Here is a 20243-nt window from a genome sequence, read left to right on the forward strand (position 1 = left end):
GCAAAGCAATGAACATATTTACGAATAAAATTTTCCACATTTAGGATTGATTCTTCCTCTTCTTCTTTTTCTTTCTTTTTCTTTTTTTTTTTTTTTTTTTTGAGACAGGGTCTCATTCAGTTACGCAGGCTGGAGTGCAGTGGTGTGGTCACGGCTCTGTGCAGCCTCAAACTCCTGGGCTCAAAGGATACTCCCGCCTCAGCCTCCTGAGTAGCTGGGACCACAGGAGAGGGTCACCACACCCAGCTAATTTTTTATTTTTATTTTTTGTAGAGATAAGGTCTCATTATGTTGCTCAGGCTGGTCTCAAACTCCTGAGCTCAAGCAATCCTTTCTCCCCGGCCTCCCAAAGTGTTGGGACTACAGGTGTGAGCCACCGCTCAAACCAGAATTGATTCTGTAGGACCTTGTCAAAGGGTATAAATACTTTTAAGGCTATTCATTAGTATTGCCAAGTGTCTTTCTAAAAGGTTTATATCAACTTGCCTTCTAAAAGCACAAAGAAATATGGATTTCATTTCACCATATAGAAAGATCATTTTTTTTCCCTCTGCAATTCTTCCTATCACTACCCTGGATAGCTCCCAGAATCTTTTCATGGCACTTAGTGCTTACTCTTTATTGTGGTGGAAGAAGACATCACATTAGAGGTTGGATGCTTCTTTGGCTATAAACAAAATCAATACACACACACACACACAAACAGATAATACAAGACTTTTTTTGTTATGGTCCTAGATGGCCCCCTCGATGAGGACAATATTTCTAATTGATGTGAATTCAAAGGGAAGAATGACAGGCTCCTTATTTTACTTTTTATGTATCCTCTGTTTTCCAAATAATGGACAATTGGTTACAGGTTAAAGTCATTCTATGTAGCCCTTCATCTTTTAACCAGAGCACTGTAGCCTAACATACACGATGCCACCATATGCCACCTCACTTGAAGCCAGATCAATTGTCTATTTCCATTATCCCATTGATTTTTAAATATCATTGTATGATAGCATCAGCAATACTATGGTTCGGATGTGCATGGTTAGATAACTGAGGAGGAAAATGAAGCATACTTCATTAAAACTCCACTAACTATATACCTTCCTAGCTACCACTGGCTCTTTTCATATATTATCATAATCTCAGGCACTTTCTTTCACTCATCTTGATTATGACTAAGCTCCAATGATTCAATCCTTAGTGCAGGTTATTGCGCAATATTCTGACAAATAATGGAATCCATGAAGGAGCACTGTTTTTGCAGTGTTTTCTCATTCTCGTCATTGTTACTTCTCAATTTTCACAAAAATACTGAGCTCTACAGAGCCTAGTTTGATTAAATAGCTCCTTATTACCAAGATGCAGCATTAGAGAATTTCAATCAAACTGGAAAAACTAAAAGAATCCTAGACAGAGTTCTGTACAATGAAACGTACTAACAACTTGACCCTGGCATTGAAGAGAAAATGAGATGTCCTGTTTTCAACTGAGTCTAAGCACTCTTCCTACAACTCTAGGGCTCATAATTTCTGAAGACCCCATAATCCCATTCCCATGGCTTAGAATATAGCAAGCAAGGAGAAAGACCTAGAGTCTTGAGTATAGAACATCCTTAGCCCAGGATCTTCAAGTCTATGCTGTAACTGTGAGTAACTATGAATTATTCTCATGCCTTAGTAGCTCCAGCAGTGACTAAATGAAGTATATTATCTAAGTTCTAAGCCAAGTTCACATCTTTGATACGTGATACTTAAATTGTTCTTATAAACACATTTGCTGTGTTATTTGTATCTGTGGATGGCATTTTCTTCTATTTCCCCTGATTTTTTGATTATGTTGAATTCTGGGGTAATCTGAGTTATGAAGTATTTTGGAAAACTGGGTAGTACCTGTTATGCAACTTGGTTGAGAGGTCAAACTGTTACAATCCAATCTTGGAACTATATAAAGAGATTTGACAGTTGCTATAAATTCGAATGAAGTGTATGGTTTTTAGTGTTTAAAAAAACCCCAAAACTGTGTTGCTAAAAAAAATAATAATAATACACGGTTTAAATATAAAGGGAAAAGGCCTTTTCAGGTTCAGAGATGAAAACAGCTTGATCTTATTTTGATCCTATTCTGATGAATGTAAGACATTCAACTGTTACAATGGAAAAATTGAGAACTGCTAACTTAATAGGTGAGAGACCATATTCATGCAATAAACCATATGCAAAAGACATGTAATTAATGAGATACCATCTTTCATCTGGCAAATCAGCAAAGTGATAGATGTGTGTGTTTTAATTATGGATCTGTAAGACTGACAAGAGCACAGCAAAAGACAGTCACGCCCAGACAGCTTGTGAGATTCTAGGTGGATATAATGTTTTTGGATAATAATTTGGCAAAATATATTATAAGCCTTAGAAATGCCTAGGCTCTTTGGCTCATTAAAATCACTTCAGGGATTCCATCCTAAAGAAATAGAGATGTAGTTTAAGATACATGTAGAAAGTCATTGCTTAGATAAAGATTTAGTTATCTATAAAAAATAAAAAGAACATTAATAGTAAATAATGGCATATTGGTTTAAGTAAATAGAAGTTCACAATAGGATGCATAATAGAGTAAAAAAATTAAAACACTGGAATGTGCTCTGGATGTATTAGAGGTAAACAACTAATAGGATAGAATTGAAAGGCCAGAAACAACCCAAAGATACATAAAAACGTCATGAGAACACACTGAAGAAAGAAATGTATTGGGGCTGGGCATGGTGGCTCATGCCTGTAATCCCAGCACTTTGGGAGGCCGAGGCAGGCAGATCACTTGAGGTCAGGGGTTGGAGAGCAGCCTGGCCAACATGGTGAAACCCCATCTCCATGGCGCATGCTTGTAATCCTAGCTACTTGGGAGGCTGAGGCCTCAGAAATGCTTGAACCTGGGAGGTGGAGGTTGCATGAGCTGAGATGGTGCCACTGTACTCCAGCCTGGGGGACAGGGTGAGACTCTGTCTCAAAAAAAAAAAAAAAAAAAAAAAATCTTAACATTTGGCATATTATTTGAAATGGACTTCAAATTCAAGGAATTTATCCTAAGGAAGTAATATTGAATCTGCACAATAATTTGACCTTGAGATGATTTACTGCAATGATGTACATAAAGAAAAAAAGCCAGAAACAACTGGAATCTACCCAAATTGGGGATTAATTTAATAATTAGATGATATCATAAATGGAATATCATATAGTCATTAAATGGAGAAAAAATGTAATGAGAAAATATTAACATTATTAAGCAGAAAAACAGGTTATAATGCAAGTATATAAAGACTCCTTTTTAAAATTAAAAGTACAACAAATTTTAAATTTACATATAAAAATGAATATATATGTTTGTGGGGACATATATATCAATAGTGGTTTTACATGAATGATTTTATATTTTATGCTTTAAGTGTTTTCTATTAGTTTCTAAAATGAATGTATACTTCTTTAATAATAACTCCTTTAATCCCACCAATTTGGGTAGTCAAGGCAGGAGGACTGCCTGAGCCAGGAGTTCAAGACCACTCTGGGCAACATAACGAGACCTTGTCTCCACAAAAAATGAAAAATTAGCCAGGCACAGTAGCTCGCACCCATGGTCCCAGCTACTCAGAAGACTGAGGTGGGAGGATTGCTTAAGGTCATTCCAGCCTGGTGACAGAGTGAGATCCTGTCTAAAAAAAAAAAAGAAAGGCACTCTGCACTCCAAAAAGGGAGAAACAATAACATTCAACATTCTTTAAGAAGGGCCTAGGAAGGATCTTAGATGGAGGACAGGATTAAAAAAGCAAAGGGTAACTCTATTAGCTACTGTGAACAGAGGTAACAACTCAATTGATTTTAATTGAGGAGATTGCTTTTGGAGGGATAAAAGTTTGCTTGCAGGAAGGAAGCCCTTGGAAGTCATTATGATCCTGTCCCCTTCATGGGAATGGGCCTGGGTCTTAAACAGCCCCTTTTACCCAGTTCCAGGATGAAAAAAATACACACTATGCCTAAGAGGACACTGACCAGAGCTCGCCCTAGGGTGGGAGCAGGAGCCCAAGCTCAGCATGGGGTGGATAAATGCCCTGGTGTGCCTGGAGCATGACCAGCACTGGCTCTGATAGTCAGGATGGCAAGAAAACAGCGATGTGGACCAAGTAGGGTGACTTCAGTTTCTTGGTATTACTCAGACTTCTCAGTGTAGGTTCCATATTACATTAGCTTTTAGAGCAGTCATCACTCTTCCAGAGTGAATTCTCCAAAAGGAAGGCCACAATGCCCCCACCTCATTTTGGGACACCTCAGAATCACCTCAACGAAGATCTCTGCTCTCCTTTCTTCAAGCCTGTAATGCATGCGTGTGCAGTTTCCTGAATCTTTTCCTAGCTCTTTGTGCTACTTTGGTGTAGCCTCAGGCCAATGCTATCTGCTCTATTTCCAAAGGTTTTAATCATCTCCATGCTTCCTTTTTCTTTTTCCGTCCTGCCTTAAAAAAAAAGCAACTTGAGGATGGGCGCCCATCTGCCTAAAAGATTTTCTGCTTTCACAAATTTAACACTTTCTGTGCCACATGGGTATGATCCTGATTCTCCTCTTAACACAACTTTGCCACATTGACGCTGGTTGGCTGGCTTGCCTAAGTCTTGAGAATTCTGCTGTCCCCCAATGCCATTGGACTGTGGTGCCCAGAAAACTACTCATATTTTTAGAATGGTAGAGGATTTGCCCTTACTTGGCCATTATATATATTTTTCTTTTTTTTTTTTTTTTTTTGAGGTGGAGTTTTGCTCTTGTTGCCCAGGCTGGAGTATAATGGTGCAATCTCAGCTGACTGCAACCTCCACCTCCCAGGTTCAAGATATTCTCCTGCCTCAGCCTCCCGAGTAGCTGGGATTACAAGCATGTGCCACCATGCCTGGCTAATTTTTTGTATTTTTAGTAGAGACGAGGTTTCACCATGTTGGCCAGGTCTTGAACTCCTGAACTCAGGTGATGCACCTGCCTCAGCTTCTCAAAGTGCTGACATTACAGGAGTGAGCCGCTGTGCCAAGCCATTAAATATTTTTTTCTAAATGAACTCCAGAAATATGTCTTCGAAGGATGCCATTGAGTGTAAATGACAAGACAGTCATGACCCACATATCCCTGAAATGATGTAAGACAGAGTCAATCTCTGTGTCAATAAGTATAATTTCTCCCCATGTAGGTTTTCCTTTGTGGAGTTTGTCAGGAATGAGAGTATTTTCTTGGCCATGGCAAAGCAGGTAAAAGAGGTTAACCAATATATCCAAGTACAGGAATCTGGTTTTGCCCCACTGGACCAATCACACATCCCTAATAGCAAAACAGAAGGCTGAGAGAAGTGTATAAAGGACCATTATTCAAGCCCAAGAGCCAAGTGGTCTCACTTACCTCTAGTGTAGTTAATACAATCTTCTCAACTGAAGAAAAATAAGCCTCCCACAAGAATTGTGTCTGCTGTCTAAGTGCTAGGATTTTATCCTGATGAATAGACCTGATTGTAGAAGGAATCTGTAACACAAGGTGAACACATAGGAATTATAACTGTAAAACAAAGAGATGCACTCGATCAAAATAACCCAACTGGGTTAGGCTTTTATTCTTCATAGCATTTGGCTTCTAGCATATAGATCTACTAAAAATCATCAATTCCTAAGTTGAAATGACCTTAGGAAGTGTCAGCTGCAAAGAGCACTTACTGGGAATCCACCCCAATGGCCTTTGATGTATGAAAGTTACAGTTCACCTCTAAGATTCAGTAGCACCTTATCAGTTGCTTAGGTTAGTCTATAGTCACAATTGCTGTTTCCAGAAATCCTTGACCTTGCACATGAACAACCAAATTTTATAGAGGGGTAACTATAGGTCTTGGGGAAAGGCCAGAAGACTTTATCTCCCAAGCATTTCTATGATTGGTCACCCCAGGAACTATAAAATATCTATAAAAGGACTTTTTAGAGAATGTCTATGAGCCTTCCCATCCAATCTGAAGCTAGGGTCAGTCACTTTTATGTGCACATACCTTCTACCTCACCTTTGAGCCTTTCTGCTCCCTATATCTCTCTTTCTGCCTTCAGCCTTTACCCAAGTCTAACTGGATCTCTCAATTGTTCATATATGATTAGCCATCACTGCTCTCTTCCAGGGTATACAATTTTAAAGGAAGGACCTATATCTTGTTATCCTGCTACACATTTTCAGGTTAGCAGAGTGGATTTTATACAGTAGTTATTAAGAAATAGGAGGTGAATATAACCATCTGAAGCCACCACAGGGACGTCATTATTTGTAATGGTAGTATAACTGAATGGTCAGGCACAGGGGCACAGAAGTCAGAAAGATCAAGGAAGGAGTGTTGCCTCTAGTAGCATTTACTACCTGTGCTTTCTTGAATGAGTTAGCTGATTTCTCAAAGACTCCACTTCTTTACTTATAAAGTGGGGATAAAGTACTAAGGTTTTAATGATGATTATATAAGTGCTTAGCACAGTGCCTAAAACATGGAAAACTTAATTAATGTAACATCACTACTATTATCATTATTGGTATCAGGGTGATGCTATTAAAAGTTGGATCAATTGCTTAATGTTTGCAAGGGAACCTACTTGGGTCTGGAGCTCTGAAATGTACTTCCTGAGTCTGGTAAGTTTTCTGGGCTTGTTCCCTATTTTCACCTACAGTTCAAGGTCTATTTCATTTATGGAGTCTATAGTCTTTAGGGAAGATTCCTTGTGATTAGCAATTGCCCTTTTGTGCTCACCTCTTTCTGCATGCTTGCCTCCATAACATATGACTAATCCGACAGATATGGGAGTCTGAGCAAGAAGGAGAAATGCTCCGTTAGCTGCTTTAATAGGAAAGTTACCCATGGCATTTGACTAAGACTGTAACAGAGTTTCCATTGGAGGGGAAGGAAGTGGTAGCACATTTTTTAATTCAGCACTCCCCTTAGGAGGAGCAATAAAATAGCTTCACAGTAAGAACAGAAGGAAAAGCTCACTCGGTTTGACAATGTCCAAAACCAGATACTAAATCTGTGTCCCAAAGTGTATACCTGGATTTGCAACACTGAAAAAACAGAGGCAACATGTAAAGGAGAAATACTGGCAGGCAAACATTAGCCTGTAATCAGAGCCCAAGGTCAAATGGAAATAAAACATTCTTTGAGAAGGTAGACAAATCATTTATATCATAGAACCTTTATCAGTGCAAGGAAACTTATTTTTAGTTACTCACTGAGAAAGTTACCTAGATGGCCAAAGAAAGATTAGAAAAAAATTATCCTGTTCAATTTTCATAATCATACCCTCTTCTAAATGTCAAGAGGTAACTGCTAAGAGTTATATAGGTTGGCATCACTGTTTTATCGTAGCCACAAGGAAACAGTCTATTAGAAAAATGCCTAAGGCCGGGCGCGGTGGCTCAGCCTGTAATCCCAGCACTTTGGAAGGCCGAGGCAGGCGGATCACGAGTTCAGGAGTTCAAGACCGGCCTGGCCAATATGGTGAAACCCCATCTCTACTAAAAATACAAAAATTAGCTGGGCATGGTGGTGCGCACCTATAGGCCCAGCTACTCGGAAGGCTGAGGCAGAAGAATTGCTTGAACTGGGAGGCAGAAGTTGCAGTGAGCTGAGATTGCACCGCTGCACTCCAGCCTGGGTGACAGAGCAAGACTGTCTTAAAAAAAAAAAAGAAAAGAAAAGAAAAGAAAAGAAAAATGCCTAAAGCTGTCATTGCTATATAGTCTCCAGAAAATTGAGTCTGCTGTGGTTATGAAAGGAGAAAAGGAATATCACAGACTCACCTACCAATGCTGTTCCCCTCTCTTAAATAACATGCATCTTCATCTTACTACATCAAGTGCAATGTATTCTACCGGCTTGTGATATGATACAAGTGTCTGACAGCACTCTGCAAAGTGCTCTGGAAGACAACTCCAATTGATTGAAAAGACAGAGTTCCAAGTTTTAATGGCATTTGGCTATTGGTTATTAATCTGCTTGTCCTGAGAGACAGGTATGGGAAAGTGATAAATTAATTCCAATTTGGCTGGATTGTTTTGGAAGTTGCCGAGCTCAATGAAGTCTTAATAAAAGGTCATGTATGGTAGCAAAACAAATGGAATGCACCAGAATAGATACAAGAAAGTCACATTAAGCTCTCTTGGTGACATGATGACAAGAATATATGCAAATAAAAACATCCCAGCTGTTCTAAAACAGGAAATAAAAAATTGTAACATAACAAAAAAACATTTCCCAGAGCAGACATTTGGGCTGGGTGCCAACTCTTTAAAACCATTGTTAATGATAGTACACAGTTGCTGCTCAATATGGAGGCAGCTGTGCAAAGACAGACTGAATATGAGAGGGGAAAAACACCAGCAAGTCTGGGTGGGTGGGGGTGACAAAAATCAAAATCTTTAGAGTCAAGCCAAAAAGTTGCTTCAGAAGGTGAAATGCCCATCAAGTTTGGTGAAATGGTAGAAACTGGACAAGTGGCTGGGCGCGCTGGCTCACGCCTGTAATCCCAGCACTTTGGGAGGCTGAGGCAGGTGGATCACGAGGTCAGGAGTTCAAGACCAGCCTGGCCAACATGGTGAAACACCATCTCTACTAAAAATACAAAAATTAGCTGAGTGTGGTGGCAGGCACTTGGAATCCCAGCTACTAGGGAGGCTGAGGCAGAAGAATCGCTTAAACCCGGGAAGTGGAGGTTGCAGTGAGCTGAGATCATGCCATGGCACTCCAGCTTGAGTGACAGAGCGAGACTCCATCTCAAAAAAAAAAAAAAAGAAAAAAAAAAAGAAACTGCACAACCACAATTAAGTATCCTAAAATGTGCTCCATACCAAAGACAAACTTTCAATTTGTTCACATCAAATTCATGGGAGCATTGGTATATAAAAGGAAAATTATGGGTGGTGTTTTTTATTCCCTTTATTTCTCAAATTTCTTTTAATGATCATGTATTATTTTTAAAATAACATTTGAAAAAGGAAGAAAAAAGGCTACATGGACAAGCACAATATGCATCACTCTTGTTTGGCTTTTCATGAATAAATGATTTTAGCATACACTATCTCTGCATGGGGAAAACTCTTCCTCGGTGTTTCTGCAAGGACTTCTTTTCCTTAAGGAATCACAGTGGGAAATCATTGGCATAAAAGTGGCCCTTTCACAAAAACTCCAGACCCCTTTCTCAATGAACACCTAAGAAATTAAGTTGTATTCAGGGCAGAATAACTTATTCCCCCAAAAACAGATTCTGTCACATTCCTCCTTTGTCTCTGAGATAATAGGGACTATGGAGATCACAAACTGAGTGCCAGACAGAAGTAATGTTTCAGGAGCTGTGGTCACTTTAGTTTGCTTAACCCACGGGTCTCTCAGTTACAGTTAGTTCATTTGTTATTTTAGGGAAAGTGCTGTATTACTTCAGCAGTCAGCTAGCAGACTGGGCAGCAGCACAGAAGGAGAATCAACAACAGACTTAAGAGGCCAGGCGCGGTGGCTCACACCTGTAATTCCAGCACTTTGGGAGGCTGAGATGGGTGAATCACCTGAGGTTAGAAGTTCGAGAACAGCATGACCAACATGGTGAAATCCCATCTCTACTACAAATACAAAAATTAGCCAGGCGTGGTGGTGCGCACCTGTATTCCCAGCTCCTCGGGAGGCTGAGGCAGGAGAATCGCTTGAACCTGGGAGGCAGAGGTTGCAGTGAGCAGAGATCACACCACTGCACTCCAGCCTGGGCAACAGAGTGAGACTCCATCTCAAAAAACACAAACACACACACATACACATACACACACACAGACTTAGAAACTCAATTTAATGAATATCCAAAAACTAAAAGGGCAAAGACATTAAAAAAAATTCTACAAATATTTGTGGTAATTCAAAGATAAAGTGTATGGTACAATAAAAGAAAAACATTAAAGTTCTATAATTTTAGGAGAAAAGAGCACGGCAACTTGTGTTGATCCTAAAATATGAATATACAAAGGGCTTTAGAAATCCTTAGTAATTTAAAAAAAAATAATACATGATCATTCCTGCCCTCAGATTTTTCTGTGAGTATCGTATCCCCCTCCCTAGGCAGCTCTTGAGCAATTCAAACTTTTATTAGGGGCTGCTCATTTAAATATACATCCTAAAGATAACACTCGCTCAGACACCCAGACTGGATCATTTGAGGAACGATAACACTAATTACAAGAACAAGCCCTAGAGACCTCTCTCTTTCTGAAAATTAATCTGAAGGCAAGTGCAGAAACAGAGGAAAAGAATATGAAACAGTAGGGTAGAATAAACACTCTCTGGTAATATTTCTAAAAATTCTGGTTATTGAAAGGGGTGGAGATCCACTTCTTCTTGAAAATCAAAGCTCCCATTCTTTACCTGCAACTTCTTTTCAGAATATATTCTGGGGACCTGGGGAGATTTTGTTGGAAAGTGAACAATGTCATATTAAATGACTTCATATTCACCATGACACAGGTAATTTTCTCCTGATAAAATTTCTTTTATAGAGCTGACCTTTTGGATTCATCTTCTTTGAAAGTTTGGACGGGGGCAGCAATAATCTGCTGATGTGTTGAAGGCCACAGCCCCTTCCTTACCTGTAATAACAATCTCTCATCGCCTATGACGGCAGCTTGGTTCCAATTAATCACTTCAGAGAATGGCAACTCCCATCCATTGCTGAGCATCACAGGGACGCAGGCAGCCTGAGCAAAAAAGGGGACTTCGTGAATGTGAGGAAAGCGACAGCAGAAGCTGTTCCAATCAGAGGTGAAATCAGTACAAACTCAATGACTGGCATTTTTGACACTGCATGAATCCTGGACTGCCTAGGCCAGAAGGAAAGGAAGCTTTTATGAGTTATCAAGTCACACGAAGGTTGTACGTATCCAGACTAGATTTTAATATTTGCAAGTCTTGCCCTAGAATGCTAAAACCCCATTTCTATTCTAGTACATGGTTTGGCTGACCTCACTTCCATAGAGACGACTGGCCTTGCTGGAGAAGTTTTTATTGACGTAACAAAAGCTCGCACCAACAAAATCTGAGTATAGAACCAACCTTGAATATAAACAGTCTGGTCAATGTAACTCCCACAAGTCCACGTGCAAAGTGGTTTACCCCACTGTCACGAGCAACAAAGAGCAGAATGGAGCTCAGCATTCCTAGGCAGCAGTTCGTGGACTTAACCAGTATAGAGTGTTCACATTTCCCTTGCTCTGCAAACACCTAAACCAGAACTTTGTTCCTTTCAGTGTGGAGTGATCTAAACCACAGTCATACCAATTTATGGTCTGTGCCGGGAAATAAACAGCCAAGAAACACTAGGTTAATGACAAAATACTGATTCCAAATAACTCATAATCCAAATCAGAGAACAATTTTTCTTTATGCAGCATCCCAGGAGGCTACAAGAACATTAGTGATGGCATGCTATGCAGAACACACACACAGAGCAACTTGGAAAAGACATTCCAGAGAAGGAAGCTCTTCAGTTGAAGGGCATGACAGAATGATTTGCAGTTAAGATGGCAGAGATAAGAAGTTATGAGGCACTGCAGCAAAAGCACAGATTTAGGCATGGTGCAGGGCAAGAGGAGGAAAGAACATAGTAGCAAAGGGTCAAGGAATGGAGGATGAGAGAGGTTGAGGGCATGCTTTCTCTCTGCAATCAAAGAAGGCTGGTTGCAACTTCCAGGTGGGAAATGTGGATGACTGTCTCAAGAGGACATTTCTGCAGAGTGAGGTTGATGAGCTGAGAAACTCCCACCACAAAGGCTCCAGGGCTGGACCCAGGACCTCTGAACTGCAGAGCCTTGGAAGAGCTGGATCATCTGAGCAGTACCACCATGCTGGGGATCATTCTCAAAATTTAAAGGAACTGAGAGACAATGAAGATGCAGGCAGAAAAGACAATTTTGCTTTTAGAGAGTACCACGAATAAAGGGAAAGTGTAGGGCTGCTTTTTAGAGTCCAGCTAGGCTGCCTCGTAGGCCAAGCTGGCAATTAGATTTGCCTTCTGTTTCTAAACATGACCCAGAAGAATCCACCATTTAATTTCTTACATCTAAAATTACTGAGTAAATCCTCCCTCCACCCCTCACTTGTCAAAAATGTTTTAGATTTTCTTGAAAATATTTTCAGATCCTCAAGGGAAACCACACCTTCTCTTTAGCTATCCCAGGAGAGGTGATAATGTTAAACCCACTTAATCTGGCTTCGGTCCTCAGCCCCATTCTGGGAAGGCTCCAGGGCCTCTTACCTGCAAAGCCTCCAGGAATCTGAAGGACCCAAGCCTGCGACCACGAGGAACCAGACAGAAAGTGGCATTGTGCAGCATTTCCCGATAATCATACCTAGAAAGAGAAGAGGAGTAAACAGCAAATGAAGACTCATTGCGAATGTGGGGATATTGACCATAGGTGGGCGCCCATGTGCATGAATTTACGCAAAGCAGCTCGGGAAAGCCACCAGCAGGCAGCTCTCACTTTTCCATTTTGAGGAAGGAGGTTGGGTTGCTGCATGAAGAGCAAACATGAATCATCATGTTGGACAAAGCAATTAGGATCCCTTTTGCAAGCAGTATATATAAAGACAAGTCTGATCGTTCTGGCAACAATTTGGTTTGCCCAGTCTTTGCTTCCAAAATCAGATTTTTAAGTCTTGATAAAATATGTTGCCCCATAGTCTTAAAAACAAGAAGAGAAAATTACTGGTGCTTCTCCTTCTCCTTTAACAATATGGCATTCAGCAAAACTAAGACTGTTCTTGTTCCCCACCCCTTCAAAACCATGCTATTAAAAACTATTCATAAAACCTCAATCACAAGCACAAAACAACATTTGTCTTCTCTTTCAAGATGGAGTTTCTACACTTAACCAAGAACGTTCAGTTACCCAGGAAAAATATTCCTGTTTAAGAATGGCTGACATAACTTACAGGAGAAAGAGGAGGTGAGAGAGAAGGATGCTAGCCTAAGAAAGGGAAAAAAAGAATAACGAGAAAAGAAAAGAAAAAAAAAACCTGAACTAGGAGGGGGTACAGGAAACTGGTCTACAGAAGAGATGAATTTATTTTACTCAAATACCATTTAATGATATTACATTGCTTTTGCTTTTCGAAAAAACATACAAAATATGAGTGTTACCTGTTTCTTTATGCCAGTGAAGTTTAAGAAAGATAAAAAGCATTTCATTTTGTTTAGGATTGTCACTTTTAAAGTGATTACCACAAACATATTCCTACATAGGCAGTTTCAAGTACATTATGAGTTTAAGAAAACTTGGGAAAGTAGAGATGGCTCATGTCCTGTAAAGGCCCCGATTCTTAGAGCCAAGATGAAATCACTCTCATTTTTCAAGAGCTTCCAATGCTGAGCAGACAGGTGTGACTTTGACAGTAGCATATGTCACCACCATTTTCTGACTCTAATAGTCTAATTTAATCATAGCCTAAAGGCACTGAATTCTTCCCTCTTCTTTTTGGGTATATTGGTATATACATTTATATTTTTAAAGTCCACATCTATTTTTATATTCTCATACAAACTAGGCATACGGGAGTAAGCCAATTTTCAATTATAAACCCGCCATTAAGAAGAGACATCATGCAAAGGACCATTTGCTTAAACAAGCGTGTACAACTAATTTGCACAAGAAAAGGTCACCGTGAATGGATTAAGATTATCTCCATTGAGAGTAAAAATTTTCTAAAACCCTTGCTGCATTAATTAAATTGCAAAATAGACTTCAAAGTAAAAAAGATTTTTAAGAAGGCTTGAATTTAGTTAAATATAAAAAAAATAATAAATTAGATGGTAGTGATTTCTTCATCCTCACCAAACACAGGAAAATGGTTGACAAATATCTTCAAGTTCAAATGTTGATAATGTTTTAATCTCTGCCTAATAGATGGAGCAGAGAGAAATATGCACACACACACACACTCACAAAAATATATGCATAAAGTTTAAGCTGATTTTTTTTTTTAATACAGAAAGATCGAATATACTTCAGACTACAGCAAGGTTTAATAAGTACCCAGAATAGAAACCCCTGAGGGACTAGCACAGAAGGTCCCACATTCTCATCATTAGCCTACTAAAAATGTAAAATCCTATTAATGTTCTGCATTGTAACAAGTTTCAAAGTTCCTAGTTGCAGAATTTACTTTAGGGAATGTGTGGAGGAAGAGGAAGGGCAGAAAACTTATAGGAAAAATTCAAATGACAGTTATAGTGGGTTGCTTAAATGGTTACATAGAAGGACTATTTGCTGATATAGCAAGTAAGATTGACATGATCCAAGCTTGTATTCCTTCACATAATAGGTAATAGGAGCTGTGGGAAGAATACCCTTGCAGGAGTTAGGAAACCACTAGGTAGCTGTGAGACTTAAAAAACCCATGAATTTTCTATCTGTTTCCTCATCTGCAAAATGAACTACTTGGGCTAGATGACTATAGATTCAGTTTTAATACTTGATTACTCTTTATCTTATCATTTTTAGGTAAGAAAGAGGAATGTCCTTTGAGAATATCCCACTGCTTAGGTGTCCATACCATTATATGTATGTGTATATGTGCACAATTCCATACCCATATATGTGTGTATATGTATATACATATGTATCTGTTCATATGTATGCAGTGCATGTCTAACATGTGTGTATTCACATAGAGGCTCATACAGAACATGTACACTCATACCTTAGAACAATGATTTTCATTCAGATTTCTATGCATGCTCAGCCTGTGAACCAGCCTCTCTCTTCTACTCTCTGGACAGTCAGTCTATGAATTACTAACATGTTCTATCTGAAGGAAGAATGATGCCCCACAAGTGGGCAGACAACAATTCTAGTTTGACCATGTGCTTGATCCTCTCCTACTCAGTCCATTGTGATGCTCTTTCACACTGCACATCAACCTCCTTGTAGATGCTTAAATCCACTCATTTATTCATTCTTTCTTTCAAGAAATACTATGTTTCAGACACTGTCCCATTTCAAAAGATACAGTCCAGAGAAGGTCTTCTCTAGTTGCTGGAGCTACCAAAGAAGCACCTGACAATGAAAAAATGCTGATGAGATGAGAATTTTAAGATATAAACAGCTCCTGGGAGTATTTGCATTACAAGAGGAGATTATACAAGGCCCACCTTCCAGAAGAAACACAAAGAAGTCTGTGGCCACTCTCCCCAGCAAAACAGCAATTTAGTAACAATCATAAAAACATTTTAAGTCTCTGAGAATTGTCCTAAGGGGATAATGACAAATAGAGAAACAGTCATCCAAGAAAATCTACCAAATCTTGGCAAGAACCATGAGAGTCTGTGGCATCTGGTCCCTGACCTGTTCCATGACCAACCCCTACTAGCTCTGCCTTACAGGAGCTTTACTCTGGGGCAGTGCAGTCAGGAAGGCTGGGCTCTCCATCCCCCCAGGTCCCATCAAGAAAGTGAAAAAGAGCCTACAGAAAGAGAGAACCACCGGGCATGGTGGTTCACACCTGTAATCCCAGCACTTTGGGAGGCCAAGGCAGGCAGATCACCTGAAGTCAGGAGATTGAAACCAGTCTGGCTAACATGGTGTAACCTCAACTCTACTAAAAATACAAAATTAGCTGGGCATGGTAGCACATGCCTGTAATCTCAGCTACTTGGGAGGCTGAGGAAGAAGAATCACTTGAAACTGGGAGGTGGAGGTTGCAGTGAGCCAAGATAGTGCCATTGTACTCCAGCCTGGGCAACAAGAGCGAAACTCCATCTCAAAAAAAAAAAAAAGAAAGGGAGAACGTATTTGCCAATCATATATGATAAGGGACTTTCATCTAGAATACATAAAGAACTCTTCTGACTCAACAATAAAAAGATAAATAATCAAATTTTAAAAGAGGCTAAGGATTTGAATAAACATTTTTCCAAAGAAGACACACAAAGTGCCGCTAAACACATGAAAAGATATTCAACATCAGTAGTCACTAGGGAAAAGCAAATCAAAACTACAATGAATGAGATACCACTTTACACCCACTGGGATGGCTATAAGCAAAAGGACAGATGAGAGCAAGTGCTGATGAGGATGTAAAGAGATTAGAACCCTTCATACATTTCTTGCAGGAAGGTAAAACGGTGCAGCCACTTCGAAAAATAGTTTGGCAGTTCCTTTTCAAACTAAAAATGGACTTACCATATGACCCAGTAATTGCACTCTTGGGCATGTATCCCAGAGAAATGGAAACTTATTTTCACGCAGAAACTTGTCCACAAATGTTCACAGCAGTTTGTCTGTAATAACCTCAAACTGGAAACTACCCAAATGTCCTTCAATGTGTGAATGATTCAACAAATTGTGGTACATCCATAGCCTACAATCCTTCTCAGCAATAAAGTGGGACAAACCATTGATACACACGACAACTTCAAGGAAATTATGCTGCATTAAAAAGTCACCCTCGAAAGTGTACATACTGTTGAATCCTTTCTATATGACATTCATGAAATCACATAGTTACAGGGATAAAGAACACTTAGAGGTTGCCATTGGTTGGGGGGAGGAGGAAAGACAGGGAGACTTGACAGGTCAAATGGGGGGACACAGTGTTTTAAGATGGACTAATTCTCCCTTGTTTCTTATGTTTAGAAATGTGAATCACATAATCACACACTACTTAAAAGAAACATATGATATCCTAAGCAAGAAGGTAAGTAGGTGAGGGAGACAACTAACCCCAGATAATTCGCCGCTCTAATAAATGGTTTTGCTACCCTTTTCAGATGGGCATTAAGTTCCCCACGTGTAGGTAAAGAAGGACAAAAGGTAGAAGAATTTTCACAAACGACTACAAAGAAAAATGCAATAAAAATGACATGACCTTGAATTTAACCTAGACACTAGTACCACTCTATGGCCATAATAATTTTATACTTAAAGTTGTATTGAACAATGTATGGGATGCACCCCATTTAAAATGGACTACGCAATAATGCACAATTGAAGTCCTGCCCCTCTGTAGGAAACACATTTTTGCTGGCAGCCATTCTGTGCAACTGGGAAAGATGGGGGAGTGTAGCATAGAGCAGGGGTTCTCAAAGTGTGTTCTTCCAATCAGTGGCAACATCTGCATCATCTGGGAACTTGGTAGAAATGCAAATTCTCAGCCTCACCCAAACCTGCTGAATCAGAAACTCTGGGGGAAGAGCCCAGAATTCTGTGTTTTAACAAGCCCTCTGGATAATTATGATGCACCCTAAATTTTCAGAACCACTGGCACCATAGTTAAGAGCTTAGTAATTAAAAGCTTAGTGGTTAGGCAGCTTCAGACACAGCAAAACCTGGGTTCGAATTCCAGCTTTTCAATTTATAAACTGAGTAATCTTGAGAAAGTTATTTAATTTGTTTAATCCTAGTTTCTTGGTTGGCAAAATGGGGATAATACTTATACTGTGAGGATTAAGTGATACATTTTAACCAAAGCACGAGCATATTATAAGCAAACCATAAAAGGTAGCTATTATCATTATGACTGAAGGAAGATAACAGAACATAATGGAAAACACAGCCAGCTTCAAGTTAGAAAATCTGGGCTAAGGAATTTGGGTTCTTGATCTACCACTTCCTGTGTAACCCCAGCAAATCATTCAACTTCTCCAAACCTCAAAGTTTTGAAGATCAAATGAAATCATGTACATTGAATATAAATGGCAAAGCACTATGCAATTGCAAGTTATTATGGTAAATTATATCAGAATAAGAGGGATATAAACAATTTTAAAACCCCTAGTAACAATTAAAAAGAATGAAAACTACACCAGTATCCCAAAGACAGAGCCAAGAGACAAATGTGGAACAGACCCTTTAAAGTAAAATGGAAACAGAAGCTGTGAATCACAACAGAACAGCAGCTTCTAATTGAAGGCTTTTGCCTTATTACCAAAAGCTACATAGACAAGGATGTTGCTGGTGCACTGTGCTCACAGGTCCTCCTGTGGCTCCCACAATCTCTCTGTAGCACGCATATTTGCCAAGTGAACCTGCTTTTTGCTAACCAAAGACGATAGGGAAGAAACAAGTGATCCAGCCTCTCATCTCTGTACTCACACAATTCTAGCCTCCCCATGATGTTGTCACAGTTTGTCTCAAGTATTTATTCATAAAGTAACTTAACATCTACAGCTGATCTACTCCCTCCAGTCCCCATCCTCATAAGTAATTAATCTTTCCTTATACACAAGTTTGAATAATATCCCTTAAGAAAAAAAGAAAGAAAGAAAATAAAAATAATTTATGACTGTTGTAGTTCTCTAAAGTGCATGGGGATGAGAGAAATGAAATTAACATCCTTTGAGCACCTCCTTGCGCCTTTTTCATTCATTCACCAAGCATTAGTTGAATGTCTACCATGTGTCAGGCACTCTTCAGGGAGCTCACTGTCCAGAATAAACAACATGTTTTATCAAATGATGATTAGTCAGCGAGAGGAGTGCTAGGATTGGACATGAGGTAGAGGTGGGGGTTATACAGAGAAGAGAAGCAATGGCCACATGTAGGCAGGGAGGCCTCCTGGAGGAAGTGAGACCCTGAGCTAAATCTTAAAGGATGTACAAGAAGCAACCAGGCACAGGGGTAAGAGGAGGTGATGGGAATTCCTGGGGGTAGAGATAGCATAGCAGGAACAAAGGCACCAAGGTGAGAGAAACCACCCAGTTTGGGGAGGGGAAGGTATGGGGGTGTGGGCTGCTGTTACTGGCAGGTTGCCACTAGGAAGGCCTTCTATGACATCTCCTAGAGCTCAGAGATGATCCCTTGCAGGTGATTGGGGTGTCACTGAAGGGCTTGAGCAGAAGAATGACATGGTACCAATGGTGTGCTCAGGACTTCACATAACCCAATTTCATAGAGAAGCAATTAAGTTTGGAGACCTCAAAAACCCTTCCAATGCAGGTCACAGCTAGGACCAACCAGCCTGTGTTCCAACTCCCGGATTTCTCATTCTAAATCCCATTTTCTTTTCATTACATCACATTGCCTCCTTGGTCAGCCCATACAACATGCAGTGTCTAAAACTGACATGTCTTATGAAGCCAGGTCCTAAGCAGTTCACCTAGTTTCAAGCATGGGCTATTCGTTGCCAATTTAAAAGGGCTGTTTCTCTCCCACTCAAAACTTCACCCCAGATCACTACCAGGAGCTCAGTTTAAGAAGGTACTCTGTCATCTATTTACTAACCATGTTGCCTTAGACCCTTCCTTGGCCTTTAAAGGTTTAACAGTTTAAAATTTCAATTACTATTATTATTATTATTATTATTATTATTTTGAGACAAGATCTTGCTCTGTCACCCAGGCTGCAGTGCAGTGGTGAGATCACAGTTCACTGCAGCCCCGACCTCCTGGGCTCAGGCAATCCTCCTGTCTCAGCCTCCTGAGTAGGTGGGACTACAGGCATGTACCACCATGTCAAGCTAATTTTTAAACTTTTTGTAGAGATGGGGTCTCACTTTGTTGCCCAGGCTGGTCTTGAACTCCTGGGCTCAAGTGATCCTCCTACCTCAGCCTCTCAAAGTGGTGGGATTACAGGAGTGAGCCACCATACCTGGCCTAAAATTTCAGTTATTTTTGAGAAAACTGAAGTTTACAGCATGCAATCGTACGGAATTGCCCAAGGCAAAGATTTGAACTGAGAAACATATATAAGTGGGAACCAATCTTTTAGCTGGAAAATGGGTCCAACTGGCCACTGTTCCATCTCAATTAGGAGACTTGAAAACATAGAATATGGAAAAGTATAGGTCCCTGGCGTCTTTGAGAATTCTCTGGACTTAAGGAGCCACAGTTTCTCCATGACACCTACTCACACAAGAGTCTCTGTGCACACAAATGAGCTGCTATAGTACAAACGAGCTATGCAAATGTGCAGTGCTAGGCTCTGGGACTGGCTGACCAGGTTGGCTGCAGCTTCAGGGATGCTTGGCGTCCCCAAGCAGGAAGGCACTTGCTATTTGGAGGTGGTACAATTCCTTACTCAAGACAGTTTTTTGCCTTGAGCATTGCCTGCTGTTAGAACTGCCACACCACTCCCCACCTCCCCAGTCATGCCAAGGATTAAGAATTTATTTCCTTGTGACGCTCCTCAGTCTGAGGCTGCTGATCCCAAGCTGTCCACTGCAGAGAGCAATGC

The 20243-nt window shown here is 40.1% G+C and overlaps 1 protein-coding gene across 1 annotated transcript in view; it reads right to left on the bottom strand.

Moving 5' to 3' along the window:
• Window positions 1–20243, bottom strand: part of EXT1 (exostosin glycosyltransferase 1) — a 314469-nt gene that overhangs the window by 25443 nt on the left and 268783 nt on the right. The window contains exons 2-4 of the mRNA XM_003823327.5: window positions 12329–12422; window positions 10665–10772; window positions 5427–5546 (exon numbers count right to left, since the gene is read on the bottom strand). Coding sequence (XP_003823375.1) covers window positions 5427–5546; window positions 10665–10772; window positions 12329–12422 — 322 coding nt within the window. The remainder of the gene's footprint in view (window positions 1–5426; window positions 5547–10664; window positions 10773–12328; window positions 12423–20243) is intronic.

Source organism: Pan paniscus, chromosome 7, assembly GCF_029289425.2.
Source record: "Pan paniscus chromosome 7, NHGRI_mPanPan1-v2.0_pri, whole genome shotgun sequence".
In the NCBI taxonomy this organism is placed as follows: Eukaryota; Metazoa; Chordata; class Mammalia; order Primates; family Hominidae; genus Pan; species Pan paniscus.